This window comes from Zosterops lateralis (genome assembly GCF_965231275.1).
Source record: "Zosterops lateralis genome assembly, chromosome: 4".
In the NCBI taxonomy this organism is placed as follows: Eukaryota; Metazoa; Chordata; class Aves; order Passeriformes; family Zosteropidae; genus Zosterops; species Zosterops lateralis.
The window spans coordinates 12100994-12117514 of NC_139765.1; the positions used below are offsets into that span (position 1 = coordinate 12100994).

Genomic DNA, 16521 nt, shown 5'->3' on the forward strand with positions numbered 1-16521 from the left:
AAAAAGTTGCAACTTCTTTACTCACATTAGCAGAAAGAGCTCAGATGGGAGCCCAGGGAATTTTCACTTACAAACAGCATCATCATTGGAGTCAATGGTTTAAAGTTAATCTTTAATAAGATTACAGCTCAGTAGCATCACCAGCAATTTCACACCAACTGTGTACTTGAATATATTTCAAAACTTTTGTCTTTTGATTTGGACACTGAGCTAAGAAAAATGCAAAGATCCTGAGGAGAGTGAAAGGAAAAAAACACAGATTGAAGGCAAATTAGATCAGCACAGAATCTGCATCATTCTCAGGTCTAATGCAGAAAAACAGAGTGTGCAGAGAGCTATATGGGTTGGCTTCCCCTGCAGCAGAGCCCAGCCAGTGCTTTGTCAAACCCACTGCACAGGGTAGCTTATGTGGTTTTTGTGCAAGAGTTGAGGCTAGGCTGCCTCTGCTCTGTTCCTCTTTTTTTGTCACAAGGTCGTGGAGGAAACATTTGGTGCTGTGTCACTCACACGTGACCAGCATTTCCAAAAGAGTGGGGCAAGGAACTTGTGGTGTTCTGCCTGACAAAACCACCACCTCAAGCATCAGATGCTGACCTTTGCCAATGTAAAGGATCAAGGAGATCCTGGAAATAAAACATGTTCCTAAAGCATGTAGGCATCTCTGCACATTTCTGGCCTTAATATTTTCCTTTTCCAGACAAGGTCTGTCTTATCACAATGGATAAATGCTGGTTTGTCACCTCTAGTCTGGTGCCTACACTTCCCTGAGGGGAGAAAGGGTTAATTCAGAGTTATTTAAATCTCTTTGTTTAATCTAGAGAGGTGTGACTGAGAACACTGAGTTTTACAGGCTTCTAGACCAAAGCAGCCAGGGCTCACACCTTCACAAAAGGGCACGTTTGGACTGGACAGGCTCACTCAGAGGGACCGAGTAAAAGCTGCCAGCTGGAACAAACACCCTGCAGATCCATAGCATGCTCAGTCCTTTCCCAGGAAAAGGCAGAGCAGGTCTTTGGGCCACATTTTCCATGTGGATGTAGAGAAGAGGAAAGTTTATGAGAAACTGAGGATGCTGGGCATTCCCGTGGGAGCTTTGGCTATTGCTGCCAAGTCCCCACAAGGTGACCCACACTGAAAAGCAGTGGAGACACAGCCTGGGCTGCTCAGTTGGAAGCCAGCCAGGTCAGAGGTCAGTGAAAGCAGAACATGGGGGAACTGAGGTCTCCACCCTTCCTTAAATACTAATATTCAAGCTGGAGCCTCTCCTGACAGATTGTTTCCCACCAAACTCCAGGATCTCTGTGCCTGTCTCAGTTATCTCCCTTTTCCTGAACCTCAGCCTTTCAGTCCTGGAGTCCTCCTCTGTAGCCAGTGGTGTTACAATCTCTCCAGCTACTGGGGAGTTTCTGGTGCAGCAGCTGTACTCCTGAAAGAGAAAACTATGAGGATTACAGAGCCAGGAATGCTTTTGTCATAGTAACGCCAGGAATAAATAACTCCATCCCTGCAGCTAAATGTGCGTACCTGGACTGTGACACAACCTTCTTACCATTGGTCTGTTAATATTCTTTAACTAACCAGTGCTAATTCCCAGGTTTAATAAGTAAATCATTACTGACTTATGGTATATTCTCACAGCCAGGTGAGCCAGCTGCACACTCAGCAAACCACGAGACTGAAAGAAAACATCTGCTTGGGCACACAGGGGGCTCGGTACCTCTGTGTCAGCCTAAGGGATAAGGGAGGACATTTTTTTATTATTTTACTTTTAGGACTGCTAAGCTTACACCTGTCTTGATTTTGTAAGGAGAAACTGTCTAGGAATCACTGAAGACATATTATGAAGACATAATATGTGAAGACATATTAATTAAAGAGATTTTAAGTGTTTCACATTTAGCACAAAGATACATGTGGTTATTAGTCACTAATTTTCACGCATAGGTGTAAACCAAAATTTAAGGGAGCCTGGCTGAAACATTGTTATCTTATTGCACAGCTCAGTTCTAGTGCTTTTTGGACAAACATTGCCAATAAGGAATCCTTAAAGCTGAAAAAACTGGGATTGTTCAGCCTGGAGAGGAGAAGGCTTTGGGGTGACCTCATTGTGGCCTTGCAGCGCCTGAAGGGAACCCACAGGAAAGATGGAGAGAGACTCTTGACAAGGGCCCAGAGTGACAGGACAAGGGGGAATGGCTTCACACTGACAGAGAGGAGGTTTAGATTGGATATGAGGAAGAAATTCTTCCCTGTGAGGGTGGTGAGGCCCTGGCACAGGTTGCCCAGAGCAGCTGTGGCTGCCCCATCCCTGGAAGTGTCCAAGGCCAGGCTGGATGGGGCTCTGAGCAAGCCGGGACAGTGGCAGGTGTCCCTACCCATGTCAGGAGGGGTGGGACTGGATGACTTTGAAAATCCCTTCAAACCCAGAGCGGATTGTGACTGTCCGGCAACCAATAAACCGCACAGGGGCGCTCGGGGCCCGCTGGGGGCGCCGGGAAGGGGCGGGGCCAGCGCGGCGGCCATGGCGGGACGGGGCGCGGCCTCACGCGACGGGGCGGGGCGCGGGGGCCAGCGCGCTGTGTGACGTCACGGGGCGGGGCGGCACAGGCGCACTTCGGCGCGGCCGTGACGTCACGAGGCGGGGCGGGGCGCAGCGCAGGGTGTGACGGGCGGGGCGGGGCGGGGCGGGGCCCGGCCTGGTGTGTGTCCGGCAGCGATGGGGGCTCAGATCAGCCTGGTGAGTGAGGGAGGAAGTGAGTGAGTGCCGGGGGGCGGCCGGCAGCGGGGTCCTGCCTGCCCAGCCCGGCTCCACCCGCAGCGCTCCGGGCGTGCCGGTGTCCCCGCGTGTCCCCGCGGTCCCCCCGCGGTCCCCCCTTGGCGCTGTGGAGGCTCCGGGGCCCCGCGGCTGGGCGGTGTTGGTGCCTGTGCTGCTGCCCGGCCGGGGGGGTTTGCCCTGCCAGCTCCGCGTATTTGTGGTGTTTATTGTTGTTACTATTGTGGTTGTTATTGGGGCCCGCGCTGTTGTTGGGGTCTGTGAACGCTTGTGGTGTTTTCCCCCGCCGGAATAGTCTCAGACTGTAGGAGCGTAGGTTTGGAGTGGCTGTGAGGAGGAGGTTGCTCCTGTGAGGGTGGGGAGGCCCTGGCAAGGATTACCCGGAGCTGTGGCCGCCCCATCCCCGGCGTGGTGCAAGGCCAGGCTGGATGTGGCTCTGAGCAGCCCGGGATGGTGGACGGTGCCTGCCCACAGTGTTGGAACGAGATGACCTTTAGGGTCGCTTCCAGCACAAACCATTTCACAATTCTATTTACGATCACGCTGAGCAGTGGGTCTGCGGCGCTGTCATCTCTGCCACGCATCGTTCCCCCGAGCTGCCCCTTAGGGCTCTGGGCTCCTGTGCCCAAACACTTTTCTCGGGACTTGTGAGAGGGGTGGGTGGAGTTGTATTCCACATGTGCTGGTTTAGGAACAGCCGCTCTTGAGGTGCATTCAACAGAGGAGATGAGGCTAAAGCTGCAGAAGTGAAGAAATCCTGTTATCCTTTCGTTGGTTTCTGAAACAGAGGAGAAGAGTGTTCAGCTGAAATTAGCTCAAACCCAGGGTTTTCGAAGCCGAGGGTACACGGTTTCTCAGGCCAAAGCAGGGTTTGGTTTGTGTGTTTGTAGGGCAGGGCAGGGCCGTGAGCTTGTGTGTCGGACCCTGCTGTGCTCACCACGCCCTGGAAGTGCAGTCTCCATGGCTTTTCTCTTTGTTATCACACAGAGGCCTCTTTCCATTAATAAAAATTCCTGCTCAGTTACTAATTCTGCCTTGTCTGTTTGCAAAGATTCGTGCAGCTGGAAATGATGAGTCACAAGGTCCCCATTTAGTGATTCCCAGGCCCTGTTGCTCTGTGCTGCTGGAGACCTGATGCTGTGCATTATCTTTATTAAAATCTTGGTCTGCCCTGCGGTGAGAGTATATAGGCCTCTTTTAACCCAGAGAATGCTTTTATTAGCAAGCATGACTTTTTGTAGTCATTCAACCTTCAGTTCTTCCTCTTTTTTCTGCCCACCTGGTGATAAATCTGAGTAAGGACTAAAATAGTTTTCTGAATTAGTGGGTGTGCTGTTTCTTTCCAGGCCAAATCCCACGAGACTTTTGCACTCATTGACCATGAATAACAAATTACTTTCCACAAGGTTAACACTGTGTTAAAATTATTTGTTATTGCCTGACAACAACAGCGCTTGTTGTTCATTTTAGCCAGCCACATTTAGACATGGATCTGTTTTAACTTATTAATGTCTCATATGGAACATCTGCTGCAAAGTCAGCTTGCTATTGCCACCAGACCTCACTCACATGTTAATTTCTCATTAGGGAGTTTACTTGCTGCACTGTCACCTTGAACAACTTCCCTCCCTCTGACCTTTTTTTTGTGACTCAACAACAAAAATTCTTCCCAGAGCTGCAGTAATCTGGTGGATCTATGAGAGTTAAGAAATAATTTTCCAGTAAACTTCAGCTTCTTCAGAAACAGCCTGTATGGAGCTATTTCAGTATTCCCAAATAAAAGTGAAAAATGCAGTATGGCATGGTTGTGCCCTCAGGCTGTACGTGGTGATGATACACTTTAAACCTGTACAGCAGCATTTTAAGAAGAGAGAATTTATGCTGTCCCACAGTACTCTTATTAATAATGTAGAAAGCTTTTATAGCCTTTGAAGGACTGTCACAGTTACACAAATGCCATTCTAAAATACTGTTCAGATCCCTTTAAAATGAAATGAAAGTGAAAGCTAAGCAGGCAGACCTTTAAGCTATTTTTTTTTTTTTTTTTGCTGTAGTTGTGCTTTTCCCCTCTCCTCTATAGAAGTGTTGAATAATAAGCTACTGAGTCAGAGAGGATTTTTATAAGTAGTTGTCTAGTTTATTCCCCTGCCCCAGTGTGAAGAGGGTGGTGTGGTGTCAGTGCATAATTGTTCTGTCTTACAGGGCTTCAGATGTGGGGAAAACGATGGTCAAGGGACAAGAAGGGCTGTCCCTTGGTTGTGTCCTGCACTTTATCTGCTTTCCCAGGGAAGGGGTGCTGCTCTGTGTGCACGGCTCTGTGTGGTGTTGGAAGTGCCAGTGCACCCCAGCTGTGAGCTGGAGGGGGTGTGCCTGCTGCCAGCACCCAGCAGCAGCCTGGCAGAGCTGGCAAAGCCCTGCTCAGCTGCCAGAGGGAGTGAGGGAGTCTGTGGGCAAGTGCCAGAGCCCAAATTATGGGGTGTCTGCAGCGTGTGGGGTGGCCTGTGAGGAGCCCTGTGCACCAGTGGGCCTTGTGCGCAGCTGGCAGGATTGGGGAGCCTGGAGAGTGGGCACACACTGCCAGGGCAAAGCCAGCAGGCTTGGGGATCCACCTCGTACGTGTGTGTGTGTATGGAATTCCCAGTGATGGACCTACATCCCCATCACTGGGGAGGGGAACAGGATGAGCCCATCCATGCCGTTTGTGTGTTTGGCTGTGTCGATCAGTGTGGTCAGCCACATGTTTAGGTTGGATATTAGGAAAAGGTTCTGACCCCAAAGAAGTGGTTGGGCACTGGAACTCCCCAAGGAATGGCCACAGCCCCAAGCCTGTCAGAGTGCAGCAAACATTTGGACAATGTTCTCGGGCACAGGGTGGTATTTGTTGGGGTTTCCTGTGCAGGGCCAGGGGGTGGACTGGATGATCCTGATGGGCTCCTCCTAACTCAGGATATTCTGTGATTCTGTGTGTATTAGGACACATGTGACACATGTCTGTGTGCCTGCTGGAGATGGGTGTTCAGGGGACCTGGGGATCTGAAGCTGTGACAGCCTCACTTTGTCCAGCTACCAGCATGGCAACCCCGTGCTGGTGTGCAAGTGCCTCAACACAGGAATGATGCCAGGTCTTCATAAAGCAAGCCTGTGGGTTTTGAGATTAGTTTTTTTTTTTTAATAATGCTACTTCTTCCTGCCCAAATAAACATGGGGTTTTTTTTGTGGTTAGATTGCCATGGCATAATACCTTATTCCTTGTCACCCAAATAACTCACTCTCATTCTGCATTTGTGTCTGTTGCTATTTCTGTGCTGCTGCAGTTGCGTCAGGTTGTGACATACCCAGTATGGCTGATCTACACCACCATCATGAGGCTTTTCAGGAATCCCCAGCCTGCAATTACCCTGAAGGACCCAGAAGTGAAGTATGCACTGAGGCTGATTGATAAGGAGGTAGGTGCCTGTGCAGTGCTGAGCGTGACCTCTCTCCATGGGTGTTGTGAAATGCTTACAGCTTCTAAAGTCCTGGGTGGATACTTTTGTCTTGAGGAAAGGACTTTATAAAAGCTCTTTGTGCGGTATAACTGAGTTCTGCAGTTTTGCAAGCAGCTTGTTTGCAAGCAGTTTAGAGTGAAGAATGCTGCTTAGAAATGGTCAAACTCACAGTCATGTGTGTCTCGTGTTGTGGAGCACATCAGCAGAAATTCCCAAACTCTGCACCACTGGCTGGGCTAAGGGACACAAGTCCTGCCCTCAGACAGAGAAGGCAGTGTAAATGTCCATATTTGGAAGGTTATCACCTAGTCTTACTCTGCACACAAGTATTGTTAAGTATCGTTAATTCTTAATCCTGCAGGATGCCAGACTTGTTTTGTTTTAGAAGTGAAATTGCAAACATTAAATCCCAACAAAAGAGCTGACTGTTCTTTTGATTTTTGTCTTTCAGGAAGTTAGTCATGACACAAGGAGATTTCGATTTGCTCTCCCTTCCATGGAGCACGTTCTGGGTCTCCCTCTAGGTACGTTCCTTATGAAGAATCCAAGTGTTGCTTGCATTAGTTACAGTATAGGAGATTCTGTGGGGGTTTTTTCCCTATGTTTTGAATTTGGAATACTGCTCATGTGGCTGGAGCTGTTACTGAGAGCTCTGCAAGATTATCCTCAAGCTGTGAGTAATCTGCAGGCTCTGAAATGCAGTGTACATGAGTGAACATCCATCTTGTTTCTGTGGAGAGGGTAGGAACAAACACAGGTCTTCACTTGTACTTTTCCAGTCTCAGCTTTCCAACATGTGTTATTCCTATGGGACGGAATCCCTGCAGTCCCTTTCTGTGCCCTAAGGCACCACTGTCATCCACTTCTCTAACACATGTGGTTTACCAGATGATCTACTCACTTCAGAATTTCATGGAACTTTTGAATCACCCAGAGGTAGCTGTTTCCAAACACCCTGCCACGTGGTCTGGTGCCTTCCATAACAGCTTAGTGCCATTGTTTCCTCCTGCTTGTATAAAGAGCATTTAATTGTGACTTGTGTTTAATAGGACTTCCACTTTAACAAGCTGCTGCAGTGATCTGTGGCTTCTGTGCTTTGTGGTTGCTGTCAGCACCTTTTCCAGGTGTTAAGTTCCATCTTGTTTGGGGTATTAAAAATCTCTTGACATTTTTAATAGCCATGAAAGCAAAGCTCCTTTCCATGACTTGCCCAAAATGGACTTTGAGGAGTGATTTGAGCGTAAGACTTGGGAAGCAGAGAGAGCTAAAAGCTGCAGAGGATGGAAAAGCAGCTGGGAACAGCAGAGCTGCAGTTTGGTGGCAGATGCTGTTTAGTCCAGCACCAGCATTTGCCTTTTATCACCAGAGCCACTGAAAGCTTCATTCTGAAGGAGAGGGTTGTATGTGGCCCCATGCAGAGGCTGCCAACTTACATCCTATCAGGGTGGGGTACAGTTCTAACAGGTGAGGCCATAAGGCATGTTTTCTCTCTGGGAGGGGCACCTTTTCTGCTGTTTACCAGTTCTTGTGAGATATGCCCCAGCAGCAGCCCCACTGTCCAGGATGACAGTCTGCAGTGGTCACCAGCCACCAGTGGTCTGTGGGTCTGCAGCCCATTCTGCCCTAGAGAAGGAACAGGAGCTCCCTCCTGCAGCTCCCTCAAGGTCTCCCCTAGCAAGACATCTGTAGGCTTTGCTGGGAGGGTTACTGGAATATGATGTCCATGTACAGCTTCAGGTGAGTTGTGGTTGCTCATTCCCCAGGTTACCAGGTAGCACATCTTCCTTCACCTAGGACTTTGTAATCCTTCTGAAGTAAGGAATTAACCATACCTGGAGGGACAACTGCTTCTGGAACTAATGTAATGTGGTCATTATGATCATTTGCAAATTAGCTCCTGGCAAAATCTATTCTCTGTGTTCCCATAACAGGCAGAGGAGCTGTGCCATCACTGGAGATGCTTTCTTCTGTTGACCTAATGGTGATTAAAAAAATCAAAACTTCTCCCTCCCCTCCTGATTAATCTTTACTTGGGTGTCTTCAGAATGCTGGAAATTTATAGGACAACCTTCCATAGAATTTATTTTCTTGTTTTTTTCAGAAAAAAATATGTAGACATTGAGAAGAGAAACTGTTGTAGAGAGCCCAGAGGATGTGTGACAGATGGAAATGTGGTTGCTGCATTCACATGTTAAGCTGGAGGAATAGGAGCGTTAGAAAAGTGCTTTGTGTCTAGGTAGCCTTAGCAAAGGCAGCTGGAGAGCTCCTGGAAGACGTGAGGGATCTGTGGTCAAAGCAAGAGCAGTTACAATATCAGTTTTAACTAAACTGGCAGTTTACAACTAATACATTAATTAGGATGTGTGAACAGCATTGGACAGTTTTCCCCTGCTGTGTCCCTTTTATTTGTCTGTACAGGAGAGACTAATCCCATCTTTTGAAAGATCTCAGATACAGTTCATGCTTTGGTAAATGTAAACGTGTGAAGTTATGATTGACACACAGAATTAGCAGTGGAGTTGTCTGTCCTTCCAGGTAGATCTGTGCAGGGCTAACAACTCTGACAAGGTGTTGCAGTGTCAGGAAAATAAGAAAGGGAGAAGTGATGCCCTAAAATAAGGTAGTTAAAGCTTTGAGGTTGCATTTCAGTCCATGCCAACTCAGCACATCTACTGAAAGAAAAATCTTTTGAAAGAAAGCTAGTTTTGTGTTTGTTTTTGTTTTTTTTTTTTTTTTTTTTCCTGCAACAGGGCAGCACATCTACCTGTCTGCACGGATTGATGGAGCTCTGGTTGTCAGACCTTACACTCCAGTTTCCAGTGATGATGACAAGGGCTTTGTGGATCTTGTTGTCAAGGTGAGAATGTCACGCTCTGTTCCCAGGCTGGGCATCTTCTGAGCCACCTTTGCAGTGCATTTATGTGAACTTTGGTGTGCTGGCTTCTCTTGAAGAATGTGCCATTACCTACAGTCCACATGGCATTTTGCAGGCTCTTCTTTAGTGAGGGTGTCTCATGAGATGCTGCATCATTTTCCACCCTCTGTGTAGACCTGCAGATGTTCATATGGTTTTTAATTCTTCTGGGATAAGGAATTAACCTTGCCTGAATGGGCAGCTGCTTCTGTTAATGGAATTTGGTCATTATGATAACTGAGAGTGGTGATCATTATCATTACTGATCCAGGTGGTGGAAATGATTGATTTAATTGGTAAGAATGTGATTTTAACTCTTGTGATAATGCACTTTCCTTTTGTCTCTTGGTAGCTAGACTACCTATCATTTAAAGCTGTTAGGAATTTAAAATAAGAATATCTGCACTGGATTTCCTCTTAGAATTTTGCTCTTTGGAATCACAGTGTTTTGGGTTTTTTCTTACTTTTCTTACTTTTCTCTAGACCCTCTTAAACTCGAGTGTAAATTGTGGTGATTCTTATCTATATTTTCTGTGTTGCAGAACTACAGTGGAGAAATCACTGGTCTCTGCCCAAAAATTTGGGCAGGAGTGGCATTTTGAACATTTGTCAGTCAGACATTGCATTTCTTTATGGAGTAATTAAGTGCTTTGCATGAAGAGTATTTGTACCTAAAAATTGAGGGCAATGCTCTTCTCTGAGCTGTGAGATTGAATTTCTTTGTTATTGTTTTTAACAGGTCTATTTCAGAGGTGTCCATCCCAAGTTCCCTGATGGGGGGAAGATGTCTCAATACTTGGACAGCCTGAAAATAGGAGACACCATTGACTTCAGAGGACCAAGTGGCCTCCTTGTGTACAAAGGAAAAGGCAAGGCTGGTTTGGAAGATAGAATTTACCCAGAGTAAACAGTACAGCAAAAATGTCTTATTACTATAGAAGTGCTTTTTATTGTTGCTGTTCTCAAGTAAGAGATGGGTTTTTTCCATGCTTATATGGACATAGTTTATACACTGACAAAAACACTGGGTATTTGCACTGTCCAATGCTAATTTCCCAAGTAAAAATGAACTTTATGAGTAGGCATTACTTTTATGTCAATGTAGAATATCTCATGTTAGTATAATGCAGCCACAAGTGTGTCACAAAAACCTTCTGGCAGTTTCATGTGAAGCAGAACTCTGACACGTGGTTTTCCAGAGCTTTGTATGTGGCATTCATGTTATCCTGGATAAAGAGAGCTGTGAATACAACACAACATTTTGGGGAGTTTCAGACTGTTATGTTTGGCTGAAATGGGAAAATTGGCTCAAAAGAAGAAAAATTTAAAAAACCCACCACGACCACGCTGCATATTTTATGTTTTCCATTAAAATAACCTGCTCAGAGGAAATAAACTCTCTTAGTGAGTTTATTTCTCTTGAACAATTCCTTAGTGTAGAACTGTTTCCAGAATCTGGGCTTGTGCCCAGATGTCACTGGGGGTATGGGATGTGAGCAAATTGAAATACAGGTGGTGTGTATGTAGGCTGTGGTCAGGGATAAGTCATAACCCATGTCAGTGTCTGATGTTACAAACTCAAGTCTTAAAATCTTCTTTCATGATTGCTTTAATTCAGGGCATCGTCACCTTTTCTGTTCTCTGGGAGGGAGGGTGACAGGGCTGAAATGAAGTCAATTTAGCAGGATGGGCTGGAAAGGGATAACCAGGAGGTGTTTCCTGACTGCTTCAGTGTTTTCCATCTCTTTCTCTCTTCAGGCAAGTTTGATATTCGGCCAGAAAAGAAAGCTGAACCCATTACCAAGACAGTGAAATACGTGGGGATGATTGCAGGGGGGACTGGTAGGTTTCTGTAAGGATTCATCTGTGGTTTCTGACAGCTGGTAGATGCATTTGCTCACATTTTCCCACTTGTCCCTTCTTTTATTCCCCATCCTCACATCACTGACCTGCCTCTCTCTTCCAGGGATAACACCTATGCTGCAGATCATTCGAGCAATCATAAAGGACAAAGATGACCCCACTGTTTGCCAGCTGCTGTTTGCTAATCAGGTAATTCTGTCCTTTTTTTCTGTTTGTAGTATTTTACTTACCTAGCAGGACTCCACTCAGCAAATGAAATCACAAACCCTGAGGGGAGAAGTGAACTGAAATGTTGTAAACCTCCCATATAAAAGCACTGTGATACATTGAGGGTTTAGCATTACTGCAGCAATGTTTGCTAATGTTTGCTTTCCTGTGACTCATTGCTCTGTTTCTAATCTAGTTCATTAATGTTAAAGCCCTGCATTCCTTTGTGCAAGTTGTTAATGTTTTGGGCAGACTTTCAGAGTTGTCTGTCTTAGTGGAAACATGAAATGGGTGGACATTTGCCTCCTCCAGCAATTTTAACTCCCCAGCTTTGCAGTAGTGTTTGTCTGTGGAATCTTTCTGTCTGAGGACATCTTGGGTGAGGCTAAAACTAACTGTGGTCTCCAGCAGATCCCTCAGTTACAGAGCTATGATTCTTCTTGGCTCTCTGCTTTCATTTCCATCCCCTCTGTCAGTTTTTCGTGTGCTTCTCTTGCTCCGTGAGGTGTGGCATCCTGCATGCTGGCCAGAGGAAAGCTCTCTCATCCATGGAATCCTTGCAAGAGAGATTTCTTGGATAAGCCAGATGTTGGGGTGTTGCTGGGCAATGCCCCTTCTTTGCCTGATGTTCTTCTGCTGTGAATCTTTCTGCTTTTTAATTTCTCCCTCTAATAAATATTTTTGTGTGGATTATGAGTCATTATTTGTGGTAAGCTTCACTTCATGCTTGTGTTTTTTTAGCTTCTTTAGGCTCTCCTCATATTCCTATTTCTTCTCATATTCAGTTTTGTGGTCATTTCATTTGTGCCCTATCTAGGCCTACAGGAAAGATGAAGAGAGTCACTGGACAAGGGCCTGGAGTGACAGGACAAGGGGGAATGGCCTCACGCTGACAGAGAGGAGGTTTAGATGGGATATGAGGAAAAAATTGTTCCCTGTGAGGGTGGGGAGGCCCTGGCACAGAGAAGCTGTGGCTGCCCCTGGGTCCCTGGAAGTGTCCAAGGCCAGGTTGGATGGGGCTTTGAGCAAGCTGGGGGATGGAACTGGATGGGCTTTAAGGACCCTTCCAACCCAGGCAGTTCTGTGATACCTGAGTTATAACTTGAGGTTTTTCTGCCCAGGAGCTATGATCCAAGTGCTGAGATTCCCTGTTCTGAGGAGCCCAGCCAGTGCTTTCTGCTGCTTGGCTGGAGCCCTTGGGTGTGGCATAAAGTGCAGTGGTATCAGGGCAGGAGGGCCAGGATTTGCTAGGAATGATTCAGAATGGCTGACACAGGGCTGGAGCTGCTTTAGTAGTGTGGGAAACCCACTGCAGCAAGGAGAGAGAGCCTGGGGAGCAGTTCCTGCCTGTTAGCAACAGCCTAAGGATACATCAGTCCCTGGCTTTAAAGAGTCCTTGCACCCAGTAACTCCACAAAGAGAAAGCAGTTTTTAAAAAATATTTTCAAGTGTTTAAAACAATGTGCAAGGGCTCTCACTGTGTTTCTGGCTGGCACACTTTGAGTTGGCCAGAGCCCGTAGGAGTTTTTCTGGAGCACCCACAGCTGCAGATCCAGGAATAGCACCTTCTCTGGAATAGCTGCTGCACATTCCTCCTTATCCCCACTAAGTTATGGACTTAGTGGTGACCTCTGTGCCAAATTACTATGGCTGCAGGGAATGGCAGCACTTTCAGTCCCTACCCTTTTCCTTCCTGCCCAGACTGCAGCTGCTCTTAGGGAAATCTTTGGCCTTCAGTGATGCTGCATCAGGGAGGAGCCAAACTTGATACCCTGAGTAATGTTTATTGTTCCACCCAGAACTTGATACTCTTCTGGTTGTTTATTCCACATGCTTTTCAAAAGCCAAGCAGTCTCCATATGGCAGTGCTGATGATCCTTGAATTGGCAAAGGTGAAAAAAACTGGCGTTTCCCTGTCTGGATGGCACAGTATGAAGGGGTAGGGAGATATTTCTGTGCAGTCACAATTAGCTTTTTGATGTAACAGTGCTAAAAAGGGCTTTATTTTTCTGATTCTCTGATTAGGTGATGGTTCTGCTTTGTATTATTTTTAGAGGGAAGGCATTGCATGGTCAGGATTTGGGAAAATTATGAGCTTTTTATTAGCTCTGCCACAGGCTAGGCATGGAAATAACTTGGGTTTGGTCTCTTCAGCCTTTAAAACAGAGTTGAATCATCTCTTCCATCTCTCAGGACTGTGCAGTAGCTGCTGCTCTGTGGCCATCTGAGGGCTGCACTCACATGCAGGGTGTGATAATTGTTTTCCTTGTCCTGCAGACTGAGAAGGATATCCTGTTACGGTCCGAGCTCGATGAGATCCAGGCTCAGAATCCCGGTCGCTTCAAGTGTTGGTACACACTGGACACAGCACCTGAAAGTAAGACCCAAAGTGCCCCTTCATGTGAAACTCCTGAGTGTTAATGTGCTTTACAAGAGACCTGCCATGTCATGTGTGTATTTCTGAGCTCCATGATTCATTTCTTGCTTAGTGAATGTCCGAGTGCATCTGGTGGCATCATTCCCCATGCAGGGATTCACACAGGCTCAGGTGTAAGCAGAGAAGTGTTTCCAAAGCTCACCTCAGGCCAGTGGCAGTGCAGTGTTCCTCCCATGGCTACACCTGAATATTTACCATTGTCTCCTGTGGAGGGTGACCTTCTTTTCTCCTTCCCCACAGACGTAAATATAACATGTTATCCTTGTTTGGAGCCTGCCCTGAGGCAGCTGCAGTGCCAGAGGCACTGTGTAGCTCACAGGCACAGGTCCCTGCCTGAGCTTGCTCAACAAGCTTGAAGAAGAGAAGGCTAAACAGTGTCAATCCTTATGGTTTTCCTTTCTTACCATTCCTTGTCATGCCCACCCACGTTAGGATAGATTCACACTCATATTCAGTGGGAGTTTGGGGCAGAGAAGGAAAAGCCATATGCCTCCTCATCCCTGTGACCAAGAATACACACCTCTGGTACACTGAGGGAATGTCTTACCTTCCCCACAGTCTGTTGCTGTTGTGTCATCCACTGCAAAATAGTGTTCTGGAATTTCTGATTTCCATCCCTTCTTTGAGGAAATTGTGAACTGATCTTAGCAATGGGGATAAAAGTTCTGCCTTGGACCTCCTCAACACTACTCTGCATACTTTCACTGTCATCTGTGAAACCTGACCAAAACTGGGATAAAAAAACCATGTCAATCTTTTGGTGTCCAAAAGTTTGGGTCAGCAGTAGCAAAAGTTTGTTCTGCATCCAGGGCTGGGAATGTGATGGTTAAACCTGAATCCCAGTAAAACTGACTGTAAATGTTCCAACTGGGAACGACTTCATCAGCAGGATTTCTCCTTTCTAATGTGACTTGTGTCCTTCTTTTCCTCCTTTTAACCTTATTCCCCTTTCCCTACTTTCATTTTTTGTAACAGATTGGGATTACAGCCAAGGATTTGTGAACCAAGACATGATCAGAGACCACCTGCCCCCACCTCAGAATGATGTTCTGATCCTCATGTGTGGACCTCCTCCAATGATCCAGTACGCTTGCATTCCCAACCTGGACAAACTGGGCTATGCCAAGGACATGAGGTTCTCCTTCTAAACATGACTGTTATTCAGAGATCTTGTGTAGAAGGGAAGAAAAAAAAAACAAACATGTAACAGGGAACAGGGCAAAGTTACTGAGGTGGCTGATGCACAGTGCTGGGAAAATACATTTACATTAAAAATGCTTCTTATTTTCAGACTCTCTGGCAAGTAAGACACATAACTGTGCTAAACCTGTGTGTGGAGAGGTGGTGATGCCTCGTGCTCTGTGTTGTGTGCCCCATGTCCAGGGAGGACAGTGCAGCTGCTCAGGGCAGCACACACTCATTTATGCTTTTTCTTAGTGCTGTAATCAAGTGGCAGTAATATCCTACTTCCTAACACTGTGCATACCCAGGATTTTATTCAGTGTGAACTATGAAAACAATGAAAATTGTTGGATTCTTCACCTTGCTTATGCCAAATTGTAATCCTTACAGAACTCTGAGGGCCAGGAGTGTTTGCCTGGTATCCATAACCTTTGCAACACCAGTTTAAAGATGCTTGAGTTGAAGGATGCCAGTTAACCTCTTATGACTGAAGGTGTTGCAGCAGCCTCGTTAATCAAAACAGAGAGAGGCAGGGATAAAAAATGGGTTTCCTTTGTATTTTGGAATAGCCTCTCTTAAGTGCAAACACTTTTCCATCTGGTCACAGTTCTCATCCCTGGGCAATGAAAGAAACTACAGAAGGTGGCTTTGGGTACTGTTCCACAAGTACCTTGAATTTTTTGCTTGATAATGTGTGGGATACTGAAAAAAATTCTTAATTTTGTATTTGCTCCTAAGTACTGAGCGATGGCATAGGCGTACAAAAGCAGTTCTTCTGCATGTCCTGTGCAGTGAAAAAAAATGCTGGGTGAAAACTGGATGAGGTTTTCTTGTTAATTGTTTCCCAGAGATGGATTTGGACTGAAGGGAGCCCAGGTTTCATTGCAAGGGGGGTTTTGGCAGGCAGCCCTGCTGTGGGTGCAGGGGCACCCGATCACCTCCATGTCTCAGTCAGGGTTTGCTTGGGAAGGATGTGTGGGAACAGCCTTAAATCACCAAACTGACAGCAAATTCAAGTGTCTCACTGAGTCTAAAACTGTTTCTTAGAAGCTGTTTACTACAGTTTCAATTCTTATTTGTTTTTAATATCCTTTTTTTACAGCAGCCTTTTACCTAGTTTTTAGGACACAGCAGACATCTTGCATGCACAGCCTTCTGCTTTTGACCAGCAGAGATGCTGCTGAGGTTAGAGGTGTCCTGCAAGGAGGCCAGGAAGCTAAAAACCTTGTTCTGGTGATGACATCAGAGTGACTGAAAGGATATTTAGTCATGTATGAAGTACTGTGGGTGCTGAGGTAGCTACAGGTGTCAATGTATAATAGCAATTCTTAAAGATTGGGTAGAAGTTTGAGGTTATAACTCACTGTGTTTTCTTTTGTGCCCATAGAACAGGTGGATACTGTATATTTAAAAGTTCATTTTTCAGCAAGAATTTAAAAGGCAAAGATACTACAGATAATTTAAGGAACCTCAACTAGATAATATTGTTATTAATTTTATTAATTTGACATTTGCCTCAAGTCTTGAATTTTCGATATGTGCTTATGAAACTTGTTCTTTGATACTATGCTCCAAAGTTGAAATACTACTCCATTTTTCAAGTTTTAGTCCCTTTTTTGGAAGGCAAAAAGCAGAATTATGAGAGACGTGATATTGC

At 46.0% G+C, this 16521-nt stretch overlaps 1 protein-coding gene across 1 annotated transcript; it reads left to right on the forward strand.

Annotated features, from left to right (window-relative positions):
- The first annotated feature begins 2630 nt into the window (after positions 1 to 2630).
- On the forward strand, positions 2631 to 14882 carry CYB5R3 (cytochrome b5 reductase 3). Its single transcript, XM_083858961.1, has 9 exons — positions 2631 to 2737; positions 6088 to 6219; positions 6713 to 6785; positions 9012 to 9118; positions 9915 to 10044; positions 10934 to 11017; positions 11142 to 11227; positions 13523 to 13622; positions 14658 to 14882. Exons 1-9 carry the CDS (start codon positions 2717 to 2719, stop codon positions 14828 to 14830), a joined length of 906 nt encoding a protein of 301 aa, XP_083715087.1. The 5' UTR covers positions 2631 to 2716; the 3' UTR covers positions 14831 to 14882.
- The last annotated feature ends 1639 nt before the right edge of the window (positions 14883 to 16521 follow it).

Coding starts and splice junctions, on each gene's coding strand:
- CYB5R3 (XM_083858961.1), top strand. CDS start 2,717: ATGGGGGCTCAGATCAGCCTG. Junction 6,786..9,011: donor CGTTCTGGGTCTCCCTCTAG/GTACGTTCCTTA, acceptor TTCCTGCAACAG/GGCAGCACATCTACCTGTCT. Junction 9,119..9,914: donor TTGTGGATCTTGTTGTCAAG/GTGAGAATGTCA, acceptor TGTTTTTAACAG/GTCTATTTCAGAGGTGTCCA.